This window comes from Malaya genurostris, chromosome 2 (assembly GCF_030247185.1).
Source record: "Malaya genurostris strain Urasoe2022 chromosome 2, Malgen_1.1, whole genome shotgun sequence".
Lineage (NCBI taxonomy): Eukaryota > Metazoa > Arthropoda > Insecta > Diptera > Culicidae > Malaya > Malaya genurostris.
Genome location: NC_080571.1, coordinates 78,139,134 through 78,153,867, shown reverse-complemented (window position 1 = coordinate 78,153,867; position 14,734 = coordinate 78,139,134). Strand labels below are relative to the sequence as shown.

The following is a 14,734-nucleotide window of genomic DNA, read 5'->3' as shown; positions in this document are numbered from 1 at the left end:
GCACAATCTTTTCATTGATTCATTCAAAAATTTTCTGATTTGTTAAACTCGCGCCACTGAACACAATTAAGGAAGTGGTAAAATTATATCAGCCCATTTCCTCCTGCATACAGCTTTTTGGCAAGCAATAGTTTTGATACAGAATTAAGCACGTGGCTTGAAATCAAGTATTCATGTGAAATATCCACACTAATAAACTCATTGCGCGCCAAACAATTTGTTCAACGGTCTAGTATACTTTCCTTCGACGGCCTAACACTTATGTAACTCGTTGCGCGCCAAACATCAATCTTAGATCTAGCAATCAGGCGACTTTTTCAGCGGAAAATTCCATTGTCCATACAAAACAACTTCATGGATTTTTTCCACTTTTCCGGCAAGTTTTCCTAATTTTTTTGATGTACGAACCCGGTGGGGGTAAAAACTGATCAAACAAAAAAAGAATCATCTCAATCCGTCCATCCGTTCTTACGTGATGCGATTACAAAGAATGATCTCTGCATTTTTATATATATAGATAGAAGATAGATAACGCGGAATGTCACCGAAACCTTCATGATAGTGATTTTTACCAAATTTTTACGGATTTTTGTACGTTGGTGTTCATATTTTTCGAATCTTCAAATTAACTCCTGATTTTCACCATTGCTTCTTGAGTCAAGGCTCACCACCTGGGCAGCGCTGAGATCGCTGAAGAGTCGAATGGATTTCTCATCACATCGTCACTGTATCTGGTGGCGAACACGTTGATTGAATTCATCAACAGGGTCGTACACGGATCCAGAAAACTATCTAAATTTTAGCAGTTTCTAACGACTTGTGGGAATCTGTCCAAAAATCTAAAATTAATCCTAATAATAAATATTAGGCGAAGGATTAAAGGATTAGTTAAATAATGAGTTTTCGGTGCAATGTGCAGTACTCAACTTCAGGGAAACGATAACTAGATGACCGATAACTTGACGTCATATCATCTCAAGTATAAAATAATCTACAGGAAATCTCTTCAACTTTCAATAAGCTTACGTGTTATTTATTTATTTTTCGTCTATATCGTGCAGACTGGCCGATACTTGAATTACCATACCACTAGGAAAGCCACTTCTCTCATATGGTTCACTGGGCCACCGCCATGAATTTGCATCTTTCCCTACGTCAGTTCGTGTCAGTTGATATCCGTCGTTGCTGTTGTTGTTGTTCATATATTTTTTTCTGTTTTTTTTTCCTGAACTTGAGACGTTATTATTGGTGACTTTAATCCATTCAACTATCTAGCCCGGCAACACGTACGTACCCGGGTTACTCGTTGTGATTGAATGGCACACATGGCGAACCGACCGATGGTATACATTTGTGTATTTATTTTATTGCCACTGGCTAGCGCCATACCATCCGCTGCTAGTGTGATTTTCTCCTTTTAAGGAATTGTTTTTTTTCTCTCTCTCGCTCTTTTTCCCCTTAACCGACCCTGGCCCGTCTATCCGGTCGGTAATATCGGCGGCGTTGTACAATGTCACAGTGCTTCTTGTCGGATACGCTAGGGGAGGCTACGATACACAATCGTAATCCTTTCGCGGTTTTACTAATGATCGCTTCGGATCAATTTCAAATATCCTCAAGGTGAACAGTTTTATAGTATACTCATTATTGATCATTCGTTTTCTAGATAATTAAATGTCCATGGTTTATTGCATGAAACAAAAACTCGAATTCGACTGGTGAATTATTGATTATGACGTTCAATATCCGGTATTTAATTTATTCGTTAAGACCATTGGATAAACCAAAAGTTGAGCTACCCTAAGGCGGTGCAATTCCACTGATGAGAGGGCAGGTGGTAGCCTCCCCCTTCGTTTAATAATTTTGCAGTGCATACTTACCTACTTATTGCGGTTGGTGATGGCGCCTTGGCCCTATTAAAGCTTAGTGGCGCCAGATTTTTTTTTGTATTTATATGAAAGTTGTCCAAGATACCTATAGTATATTGCATTGTTCAGTGAGGTCAAGGTTGCGAAATTAAAAATAAAATTCCATCTGGCTGCTAGTATGAAAAGTAAGAATCGTATTTCAAGAATCGTTGAATGCATTGTAATAAAGTAAATACATTTTGAATGTCGATTTTAGAGAATTTCCTGTCCGAAAAGATTCAAAATGTCATCACAGAGGCTCCTTATCCCTTGTTTTCGCTAACCTTCCAGCGGAAAATCATCTGTCAATCACCGAGAGGTCAGTAACGATTGACCGTTGAATAGAATGCGCTTCGCGCTCAACCAATGAACTGTGACGCGTGGTCGCTTGTTTTATTCCACTCAACCCTAGCCGGCGGCGATGGCGTATCTCACGGAATTCGCCTTTTCGTTTCACCATGGCAGCGAAACAAAAACAAAACGAAATCCATAGCAAACTGCGCGTTCTCGCGTACGTGCATTGATTATTTATGAAAATCAGTTTTAGCTCTGCTGCAAAGTAGAAGCTCGAGCACCACGGTTCGTGGTTTAGTCTGACTTGGAAGTGCTCGATGATGTACGTATGTGTGTATCATACCATCGAACGAACAAAGAGGACAATGATGCATTAGATACGTAGGTACAGTTCTCATTTGTTTGAAATAATACACATTTCGTGGGGGAAAACTCTAGTCAGCATCGAACGAGTTTTTCGCCGATGAGTTCGCCGGAGAGACCGACACGAAACGGAAGCGCCACCCTTTTACAGGTGTTCCACATCCAATTCCATTGTTAGTTCCGCATTCTCCATTACAATATCAATGAAAGAACATGTACAGCGCAAACAAAAAATCGTTCTTCTAAAGCGATCAAATTTGTACATAATTATTTAAGCAGAAAAATGATGACTGATTAAGTGAGTTGTTGAAATGGATCTGTAATGCTAATTTTCAATTTTAAAAAAAAAAACAGGTGTCCAATGTAAGCCCGCATAAAGTACACTCGCTAATTATTATGCGACTAAACCGACCTGCGGGACATTTGAATAACAAAGCATTCTACACTTTAATGTTGTAGGAAACCACCTTCTCCCCTATCGCAAACAAAGTGTCTGACGCTGTTTGATTCTCTCACGTTGCTCATCGTAGCGTAAAAAAAAGAATGCTATGACGATGAACACAGCGGTATTGAAAAGCGTGCCTGCTTGTGTTGATGTTGTACTGCTGTTCGGAATGAATCGGAACTCAGTCTGTATGTAGTGGTGAAAAAATGCAACAGAACTCAACCCGTGTTGCTATTTTAACTATTTTGTTGGCATGTCGAATTTTAGAACTATAACTAAAAAACTTCTGTTGTCTCAGATGACCATAAATTGTTTGTGTCGTCAAATCGTTAAAAAATTCAGGCCAATATTTGAGGAATAGCTTTTAGTGATAGCAGTAACAACACGGTAACAGACGTACAAGTTCAAAACTCACTTTGATGACAAATTGTAGTCAAAGGATGACAGCGAGGTTTGACGGTTAGATTGTATACCGAATGAAAGCTAAATTCTATAATAGTGAATAAACTTATGCAATAGTACGAACTTAATGCTGTTCATTGTGGCATATGTTGGATTATTCATCAATTTTATCTATTTTAAACAACATTTTTCGAAAAAAGTCGACCACAAGATACAAGAAGTCATTGATACAACCACAAGATACAAGAAGTCATTAAAGGTTCTAGTAATTCAATCGCGACAAGTGTTAGCAGCACAGAATTCTGAGACCTTGTCACTAGAGTACAAATATGCTACTTTGGTCAAGTTATCAGTAAGAATAGAATACTTCAAGTGTCTGTTGATTTAGAAAAGGCTTAAGTTCGCTTAAGAATATCGCTCATTATTTACGTTATTCCATGACGGTTGAGTTTCCGGTTCAGAGTATGTTTATTTCGAAAACCAAATGTGTATGACTGCAAGAAACAAGTCATTAGCTTGCTACGCGAACCGTAGAAAGTTTCATCTCGAACCCGAATAAATGAACAGTCTGGCTTGAATAATTTAATTAATATAATGATACATTAAATTATTCAAGTCAGATTGTTTATTTATTCGGTTAGAGGTAAAACTTTCAACATCCACCTAATTTTTTATCAATAACACAACACATTGGAAAAGGTGGATGGGTAATTCAAGAAACCATTTCATGTTATTGATAAAACTGTAAATTTGCGCATTCCAATGGCATAAAATATCTGAAACTGTTTGTGTGTCATAAAAAGATTGAATGCCGAATAATGTTTTATGTGTTTTGAAAAATACGATGTTTCTGATGCTGAATATTATTTAAAATAATTCCCACTTATTCTGTGTGTTTGCTTTTGATTGCAAATACTGCGTTCACATCAGATAAGTCGGAGCTGACGAAACCAAAAACTCAACATAATTTCTTCACTGATTGATGTATTGTAAATTTGCTAGTTTTAAATGAAGAAAATAACGAAAACGGTCCTTTTGGATCGATTGGATTGTCCTAAAATGGACAAAATTGTTGACAATCTTCGATTTTTTAGAGCAAAGTCCTGACATTGCATTTCGTTTGTGAACCGGAAATAGAAACATAATACTTTTTATTTAAATCTGAGTTTGCGAAAGTCGCTCAAGCCGTTTCTGAGAAATTGGAGTGGTTTCCGCTTTGAAGCACTCGAGTACTTTTCCGGTGCTTCCGGAACCAGGAACGATGATCCGATATACCCAAAATCAATGTGTCATCAATTAACTATACCTGCCTAATTGAAGAGTTATATAGCTATTCGAATATATTTGGCTCGATTTTTCCGTGTCATTTATACCTTATGATAAAAAAAGAACCGGAATTTTCATTTGAAAATTCCCGCGCTTGTCCAATCGGTAAACTTTTATTCTCTCAACGTTGGCAATACTTTTATACACATTCTGTCAAATTTTGACGCATATCGTACGATTAGTTTTTGTTTGGCGTCTATACAAACAAGTTGAAAAACTTTCGTGTGACGATTTTTATAATGGATGAAAATTTAGAACTACGGCTTGCCTTCGAAGCGACATTCGGTCGATTGTTGTGCGGTTTCGACATCATATTCATAGATCCACACCTCATCACCAGTTATGATGCATTCGATGAATGTGGGGTCACTATCTGCGTTGGAAATCATCTCTTTGGCCACATCAACACGACGCTGTTTTTGAATGAAATTCAGTTTTTTGATTTTTCAAGAAAATTGCAAGAATTTTGATGCTTCATTCCTTAGTGAAATGCAAGACTGATCACTTTCATCACCGTTGGCCAGATATGTTTCTTGTTTCAATCGAAGTTACTGACGAAGTAAAAGACAAAATAAAGATGAGATACATTGGGCTGGATGGTACTGTTAGTATGAACGTTTGGACAAACTGTGGATGAGATTTTTAATCGTAGTTCCCAGCAGATACCCGAAAAATTCTTATTCCTAAAATCTCGATGTTTTTTGGACATGGGATTTCAACTTAAAGCTTGAATGAGAGAAATATTTTAAAAAAACTGAACATAGGCTATTTAAGCCTGTTCGAAAAACCGGGAATTTTTAGTCTCGCGCACCGGGAAAACCGGGGAAAAACCGGGAAATTGAAATCGCTAATTCACTTGCCACTCTGAATGACAATCATTTCCTTTGTAGCGGCTCGCTTAATTTAAAACAAGAAAACCGATCCAATCAGTTTGGCCACTCTGGACGACGTCCGATCCGTATACTATAGGCGTGACTCATATCAACCGCTACTTCGTGCACATGTTTTCTGAGAATGAAAGCACAGGAAAAGTCAGAATGAACTGAACGCACAGTTAGCATTGTCACTCAACATAGAACATGGAATATGAAATAGTAGGAAGAGTTACTTTGGAAGCTCTTTTTTTTTGCTTTGCACCTCGGATCGGATATCCATAAGTAGACAGATACTTCACGAGTGGGTCAAGTCCGTTCAACCAATTTACGAACGTGTGCTGGTCAATGATTGTGACCAACAATTATGTCCTTTTTTGGACTACTGGCTTCAAAAGTGGGCTCGCTAAACCTCTATAACCAAACACACATACGTCAAGATAGAAAGGTGTGGTGAGCTCACGGGCCACATTAGCCCACCGGATGGTAGTGGGTAACTCACTACCACCAGCCCATGAACTACTCTGCACGATTCTGTCTGGTTGGGCGCGTCGCCATCTTGGAATTTTATGGGCTGCTTGGTCCGGTCGGTTCATGTGTGGCTCGTCGCTCAGTCCGGTTCAGTATTGTAGTAGTTGTTGACGAAGTGAGTACTGCCTTGTGTCGTAGATCCGTGGCTGCCCAAATTACTACTGTTTCGATTGTGCTCTATTGTGTGTTGATGCGTTGATCTCTATTAGTTTTTCACTGGGGTACAGTTTAATTGGTGATCCAAGTAATTGCTATTGATACCGGGTAGTTTGAGATCAGAGCATAACCGTGCGGGTGCGGACGTGGTGTGTGCCATTGGTTGTATTGTCAAGGGGTGTGTGGCCTGGTGTGGAGGAACCACAGCCTGCTGGACAGTGGATTACTTTGCTGTAGTGTTCTAGCCGTGATTGGATTACTAATATTCTGGAGCTCTGAAGCTCAAAATGTCAATCGCGGAAATCATAATTGGATACCCTGACAGGAAAAATTGATTACATCTGTAGCTACTACATGTGATACACGGAGTGTGCTAGTGTGTTTGAAATTTTCATTCGGGAGAAGTTTTACGAGTTAAAATTCTCACGAATGTGAAATATTTTATTTTCGTGCTTAGTTTCAACAGGAAATCGTGCAGCAATTGTGTTTCTCTGCCAGTTTAAAAAGGAATATCATCAGTAGATTCCTGTTAGCATTAGTTATTTAGTTCATATATATATCTACATTAGTCGAAGAAAGATATAAAAAATATATATTAGGAAGAATCATGGCTGCGAATTTGCAACAAAGTGGCACTCTGTTGGATGTGCTGAAAAAGAAGATGCGACAGACCAAGGAGGAGATGGAGAAGTACAAGGACGAATGTGAGGAATTCCACAAAAAGCTGCAGGCGGAAGTCATGCGACGTGAGGAAGTAAGTGGTCGGTTTACGATTTCATAGCTATATAGCCAAGGTTAACAAGCCTAGACATATTAGACAAGAGTAACCAAGAGCCATGTACGTCTGAAATCGGTGGCCAACTATTGTGTTGCCATATTCGGGACAAAAAAAGCAATGATTAAACCAGCAAGCAGACAGAGATAACAAACAGTTCGAGGGGACAAGGTGTAGTTGCGTCACGGTGTGCCATCTGTCAAAGCAGTGACTACGACAGTCACAGCAATAAGAAAATTTCGTTCATGAAAATAAGCGTCCTTGTCAGTCAAACGAAAATGGTATGAATCGAGAATTTCGATAGCAACATAACACCGCACAACCACAGCGACAAATCAGAACTGGAATTTAAGCATTTCGCCAAATCTGTCTCTGATTGGTGTGTTTGTGTTAACTTTTGCCACATCGAAACTGTACTAATGTACACATTTGAACTGGAAATTTTCTCTAATTACTAGCAAATCTTTCTCGGCTCAAATAACAAGTGGTTGACCCTCTAGAACACTGTTTCCAGTCAACCACCTTGCATATCTAGTGAGGAACAAAAAAAAAACGAAAGACAAGAAGCAAAAATAACTCAAGTTGCTGCCTCTCTTCCTCGGAACGGTGTTGGCTTTTTCTTCCAGAAATATAATACGATACGACTAGGAATTCGTACGATGAAAGGTACCCATCCGAAAAGAGCATATTATAGGACTACTACACACGTCCACGTCCAGTTAGCCACAAGGCGGTTGCGCTTTGCGCATGCCTACACTGAACGATCCAAGTGTCAAAGTCATAAAAATACGTTCACTTTTGACACAAACACCAGCACCAGCACCGTTCTTCTGCTGGATCACGGGCGGTGAGTGGTCGCTTCACCCTAAACGGCTGATATTTGCTAGATTCTATGCTATACAATAGAGCCAAACACCGATCGCTTTCCGGCATCGGTAGTGTGCGCGCGAGTGAGTTCGGGGTACTCTCATCCGTCTTTCTACACACGCACACAGTCGCGCTCCCCATATGCATTGCACCGTTGTGAGTGCAGCATAACTAGCACTCTCCAGTGCCGCCTGATGTATGCGTGCCGTGCAGTGACTAATGAGTGGGTACTTTTGTTTTTCTTATTTCCAGTTTTCTTACGGTCTGTCGGTCGGTCGGTCTGCTGATGGTTGGTTGAAGGATCAAACTTCTTTCTTTTGTTTCTTGCTTGTGTTTTCGTTTTATGACTGGGCCGGGATTGCTGTATTTGCCGCATTTTCCTATTGGGAAAAGTCTGTTTGTTCGATTTTCGAGTGGGTTCCAAGATACTGTCATAAATTTCCGTTGGGAAATTTGTTAGGCGTATTTTTACCGAATATAATTACGCAATAAGTTATAGTCATGATTTAGTGTAGACATCATGTATTTATTTTTTTTCTGACAACTATTCGAACTACCGCAGACAACTGTCTGTCACAACTGTTTTTGATTAACGGATTTAACCCACTTGAGTATTGGAATCGGACTTGAAATTAGCTACTTATTCCAATTTAACCAATTTTGTTTCAACATAAACATGCCTAAAGGGTTGAAATGTAATTGACAGATACCGTTTGTTTACTTTCTCTTGTTCGTTAACTACATTGTTCTGAAAAAAATTGATGAATTATCAGCAGACGTGGAAGTGTCATTAGCTTATATAGAAGTCTATTTACCATAGCTCCTAAGGTAAACCTTCCAAAACTACAGATGCTTTGACAAGGAAAAACTGCTTCAACTAATGTCGTTTTTGCTTGAGGAAACTGAAACTGACTCAGGGTAGTTTCATCAAACAAAAACTTTTCACGAAACTGTGTTGATTAGCAACAGGGGTTTGAGTAAAACTGATTTAAAAACCAGGTTCGAAAATGACTCGATTTTCAGTTCAACAACGTTGAAACTAGGTTCGAAACTGATTTCAAACAAACGGTTTGACAGCAGTTAGAGTAGAAACTGGGTTAGGTTTGGCATCAAGCGAAAACGACATAACAATCTACTAACAGTGCCGTCTCATTAATTAAGAAGTGCCGTCAAATCGCACAGAATTATCGATCTGTTCTTGGTTGAAGCTCTATCATATGTGTTCAAAACAGTCACTTGTAATATAAATAAGAGAAGCGTCGTGTTTATTGATGTTTGAATTCCCCATTGGCTTCTATTCTCGCGCCGGTAGCTATACAACCTCTCAAATAAAGACCAAATAGAAATATTCAAAGAATATTAGAAAATTCTTACAGCAGCTAAAAATAAATGAAATAATTTTTACAACCAAACATAAATCAGATCACTGATCAAAGAAACTTGAACGTTTCATATTACTACAAAGTTTTCGTAAAATATTTGACACAATCTGCTAAATTCAATAAAATTACATTACGTATACATTTTTGAAGAGTTCCGAGTACATCCGGAAATATCTGAGGATTCTCTAAGATGCAAAAAAAGTGTTTTATTAGGAAACATTTCGGAAGACTTCAAAAGAAAGTTGAAACGGAAGACGAAAGCGAAACGCAAAGAAAGTTGAAACAAAATATGTGCTTTTTTGCACAAACCAAAAATACCCAAAATGTTCTAAGATTGTAAGTTCTTTAAGCATACACCGAATATTGAAAAATTCTGCAATATTTTATACGTTTTTCTTAGGCTTATGTACATTGAAGGCATTTTTGAACGGAGGATACGTATCGCATGAAAATAAATCATGTAAAAATAATTGCATAACTTCGGATATTCGCACATTGGAATCGAATATTTTTGGAAATCCGCATAACTTTGGATATCCGCATGAAAAAATTGTGTAACTTTCAAATTCCGCCAACCAAATCAGAAAAGTTTTTCTTTATTTTTTGTTATGAAGTTAACACGTCATCAGCTTAATTCAAACCCAACAAAAGACGGCTTCGCGAAAGGTGAATGATTGAATTTGCGAACAAAATACAGCCCACCGAAGCTGTATAACTATCTCCAGCCCGTAAAATCGAACATTTGAACCACTCAGCGAAACGAAACACATTTTCTTCCCTATCGCTCTTTCGGTAAAGACGTTTGAGATTTATTCTAAAGTAACGTTTCAAGATAGTATCTCATTATTTTGAAAAAGACGACGCGGTCCTTGAATCTCTTAAGAAATAAAGAAGTCTTCCGATGCTTAAGGTGCAATTTACATTCTTAAGAAAAAACGGCGGTTGTTCCATAACGCAACAGCGAAGTTTTCTTCGTTATCGTTTAGTGAAAATTCAAAAGAAAAATATAAAACAAAAAAAAACCGATGCGGACTGCTTTTTCATTTAACAGCAATAGCTGCTTTCTTAAGATTGTAAGTAGAATCTTAAGTTCTTCAAGTATACTCCGAATATTGAAGAATTTTTCAATATTATATTTGTTTTTCTTTGGCTTATAAAAAAAACTACAAAACTTCAGAAATTCGCACAAAAAAAAATCATATAATTTGGGAAATCCGCATACAAAATACATAACCAGATATCCGAAAAAAATCGCATAACTTCGGAAACTTTAAAGATCCGTTAAAAAAACACATAACTTCGGAAATCCGCATGGAAAAATCGCATAATTTCGGAAATCCGCATGAAAAAAATACTGCTTAACTTCGGCATAAAAAACCTCATAACTTCGAAAATTCTGCTAAAAACACGTAACTTCGGATTTCCGCATAAAAACCGCACTTCAGACATCCTTAAAAAACAAAACTTCGGAGATCCACATGAAAAAAATGCTTTAAAAAAAAATTTCGTAAATCCGCTTTAAAAAAAAACGCATAACCTCGGAAATCCGCATACAAAACCGCATAACTTCGGATATCAGCATAAAAAACCGCATAACTTCGGAAATCCTTAGAAAAACATATAACTTCAAAGATCCGCGTGAAAGAAAAACTACATAACTATGGAGATCCGCTTGAAAAAAGCCGCATAACCCCGGAAATTTGCATAAAAACCGCTTAACTTCGGACACCCGGTTGAAAAGAAACCGCTTAATCTCAGAAATCCGCATAACTTCGGATATCAGAAAAAAACGGATAACTTCGGTAATCCGCATGAAAAAAACTCGCCTTACTTCAAAAATCCGTTAAAAAACGCATTATCTCGGAAATTCACTTAAAAACCGCATAACCGGAAATTCACTTAAAAACCGCATGAAAGCCGCATAACTTCGGAAATCCACGTAGAAAAATACAAAACTTCGGAAATCCGCTTGAAAAAAACAACCGCATAGTCTCGGAAATGCGTTTTAATAAACCCATAACTTCGGAAATTCACTTGAAAAGAAAACCGCATAGCCCCGGAAATCCACGTAAATAACTATGAATATCAGCATAAAAATCGCATAACTTCAGAAATCCACATAAAAAACACAAAACTTCGGTAATCCGCATGAAAAAAAAAACGATGAGCTTCGGAAATCTATTTACAAAAACCACATAACTTCGGAAATTCGTTTGAAAAAAACTCCATAACTCCGGAAATCTGTATAACTTCGGATATCCGCGTGGAAAAATCGCATAATTTCGAAAATCCGCTTAAAAAAACCCCGCATAGCCTCGGGAACCCGCATTAAAAACCGCATAACTTAAGAAATCCACTTGAAAAAAAAAAAACGCGTAATAAAAATTCGCATAACTTCGGAAATCCACATGAAAAGAAAACAAAATAACTTCGGATATCCGCACAAATTCAAAGATCATTTAAAACCCGCATAACATAACCCAGGAAATTCGCATACAAAACCGCATAACTTCGAATATCAGCATAAGAATCGCATAATTTCGGAAATCCACATAAAAAACACAAAACTTCGGAAATCCGCATGAAAAAAAACCACATAACTTCGGAAATTCGCTTGAAAAAAAACCGCATAACCTGGGAAATCCGTATAAAAACCGCATAACTTTGGACATCAGCATAAAAAACCGCATAATTTCGGAAATCCGCGTAAGAAAAAACCGCAAAACCACAAATCAGCATGAAAAACCGCACAACTTCGTAAATCCACATAACTTCAAAGATCCGTTGAAAAACGCAAAACTTCGAAAATTTGCATGGAAAAAGTCGCATAACTTCGGAAATCCTCATGAAAGAAAAACTGCCTAACTTTGGATAGGCGCAAAAACACATAACTTCGGAAATCTGCTTGAAAATAAAAATCACAATACCTCTGAAATCCGCATAAAAACTTCGTATATCAGCAAAAAAACGCATAACTTCGGAAATTCGCATGAAAAAAGACGCACGACTCCGAAAATCCGCATAAAAAGGGGATATCAGCATAAACAACCGCATAACATCGGAAATCCGTAAAAAAACCTATATCTTCGGAAATCAGCATAATTTTAGACTTCTGGAATCCACATGATAAAAACCGGATAACTTCGAAAATCCGCATAAAAATGGCGCATGAATTCGGAAATTCGCATAAAAAGGCGCATGAAAATCGCATAAAAATGATCTTAAAATATTTTTTTAACCGAGTTCCTTTTGCATTAGTTCATCAGTTATAGTTTCACGTGATGAAATATTGTTTGTCGAACAAAAAAAAAAAAATAAAAAATAGTTTATTTTATACAGTTTTTTTTTATTCGGCTCCTTTACACTTAAGTTAAACGCGGCCGTTTCACAGTAAAAAATATATTTTTTTTTGCTGGATCTTGTTATAATTTTTTTTCTTGGAGGAGAGGCGCTTTCGCTGTTATCTAACGAATAAAGGGGGAGCAGTGATTCGCTATTCACACTTACGTCCATTGGTTCAACATCACTGTTATTGGCGGAATAATCGTAATTTTTTTCACAGGTGTTACCGATCACAGGTGTTACTGTTCACTCCTTACCGTAGTGAACAGCTTTTTGGAAATATTGATATGTGGCCATCTGATTGTCATAGGTAACAAGTGATTTGCACGGGATTCTTGTATTCTGACCGAAAGTCACATACGAAGGTAGTTCTTCAACCAGGCCCGTGCGCAGGAATCAACCATGGGGGGGGTTTCAAGGGGAGAGGGGGGTGTCCAAAAGGCGAAAAGGCGCCTCATCCACTTCAAATTATGTCAGTTTATAAATTGATAAAAAAATTGATAAAAAATATGAATTTGTCAAGTTATTTGCACTTTAATATAATAAGAACTCCATTGTTCAAGAAACTTAATTTAAAAAAAAATCTTCATGGGGGGGGGTTAAAACCCCCAAACCCCCCCCCTGCGCACGGGCCTGTCTTCAACTTTTCTTTTTCGATAGAGAGAATCTCTCCGTATTGGGACATAGTTTGGCTAATATAAGGATCGATGACGCTTGAGGGAAGATCATGCACGCGCACTTCTATAGCCCTATCTTCAATATATACTGGAATTTTGTACTTAACATTATTTTTCTTATTGCATTGAAGTAAATGTACACGTTTAGTGTCAAGATGCATTTGCTCGTTAAGCAAACCTTCAAGTTCTCGTATCGAAGGTCGAATTTTGCACCGCCTGAAGTCAACAACAATTGTATTCTTTCGTAGCGGCGGTAGCTTTTGTTCGTTTGGTTCACTCATTTCGAGATCGTTCTATTGTTCCCTACACAATATTGTACTTGGTTTCTTTTGTCCCGTACGTAAGCGGTTTTGTTTTATCGACTAACTTGGATGGGCTGTGAAAGCGAACTGGGTAAGAAAATAGTTGATTTGTACCCTTTAAAACTAAATTATCGGGTTCGACTCATCATTGCACAGCAACTCAACACGAACCGCTTGTGCAATCTAGTAGTTCAACATAAACTTAAACGTTCCTTGAGTGACCAAGATTTCAAAGTTCAAATAATTTGCAAAATTTGAATGAAAATTATAAAATTAGGATGTTTTTAGGATACTTCAAATTGAAACATTAGTTTGAACGGGCGGTTCAATGTGAACTGCGGTGCACTAATTAGTCGAAGACGAGTGTGACCTAGGCTAACATATAACACAGTAGAGAAAATGCTCGTAATAATGTATTTTTAATAATTTTAATATATTTTTGTTTTTGCTTCTAGAAAATATTACTGGTCCTTTGCAATTATCAAGCAAAATAATTATTCTTTACGGTTCTGATACGACGAAGATACGCATCTAGCGATCAATATGTGGATTACCTCTCATTCTGCAATGGAACAATAGGTGCCATACTGCCATAAAGAATATTTCCGCAACCTAGCTCAGAATTAGAAATCAAGATTGGACGCGCATTTCTATATCGATTGAGTCAAGAATGGAGTTGATAAAATTACAAACTACCAGCACAATCATCCGAACCGACAAATCCAATTAACCAAGACAAGGTCTCCGCAACGCGAACCAAATCGGAACCTACATCTCACTTCAGTTTGGGGCGAACCTTTCTTGGAATGATCAGCGGCCACCATCATCAGTCGACACACGGATTCCGATAGGTGCGGATTATTTCTCACATGCCTAATGAGCGACCGGCCGGCCGAGCATATCGTCGTTCGTACAAGGAGAGAAACTTCTCACCATGATCCATCGTTGGTTCACAGTTATCGCCATAATCTAGAGGCTGCTTGTTAAAGTCGGATCGAGGGGTACCGTGATCTGGGCACTACCAACTACCCATGTACGCGCTTAATTAATTAAATGAAGTTATTAAAATGTTCCGAGTTTGATTCGAGCTTCT

At 37.9% G+C, this 14,734-nt stretch overlaps 1 protein-coding gene across 27 annotated transcripts in view; it reads left to right on the top strand.

Moving 5' to 3' along the window:
* The window catches only part of LOC131427772 (tropomyosin-2), a 134,567-nt gene that overhangs the window by 40,114 nt on the left and 79,719 nt on the right, over positions 1-14,734 (top strand). Inside the window, exons 1-2 of one of the 27 annotated variants that reach the window (XM_058591273.1) lie at positions 6,142-6,255; positions 6,754-7,050. The exons of 24 other annotated variants lie outside the window; for them this stretch is intronic. In XM_058591273.1, coding sequence (XP_058447256.1) covers positions 6,904-7,050 — 147 coding nt within the window. In that variant the 5' untranslated portion in view covers positions 6,142-6,255; positions 6,754-6,903. Of the gene's footprint in view, positions 1-6,141; positions 6,256-6,753; positions 7,051-14,734 lie in introns of those variants that run through there. 2 more of the 27 variants (XM_058591267.1, XM_058591266.1) reach the window with 2 other exon arrangements.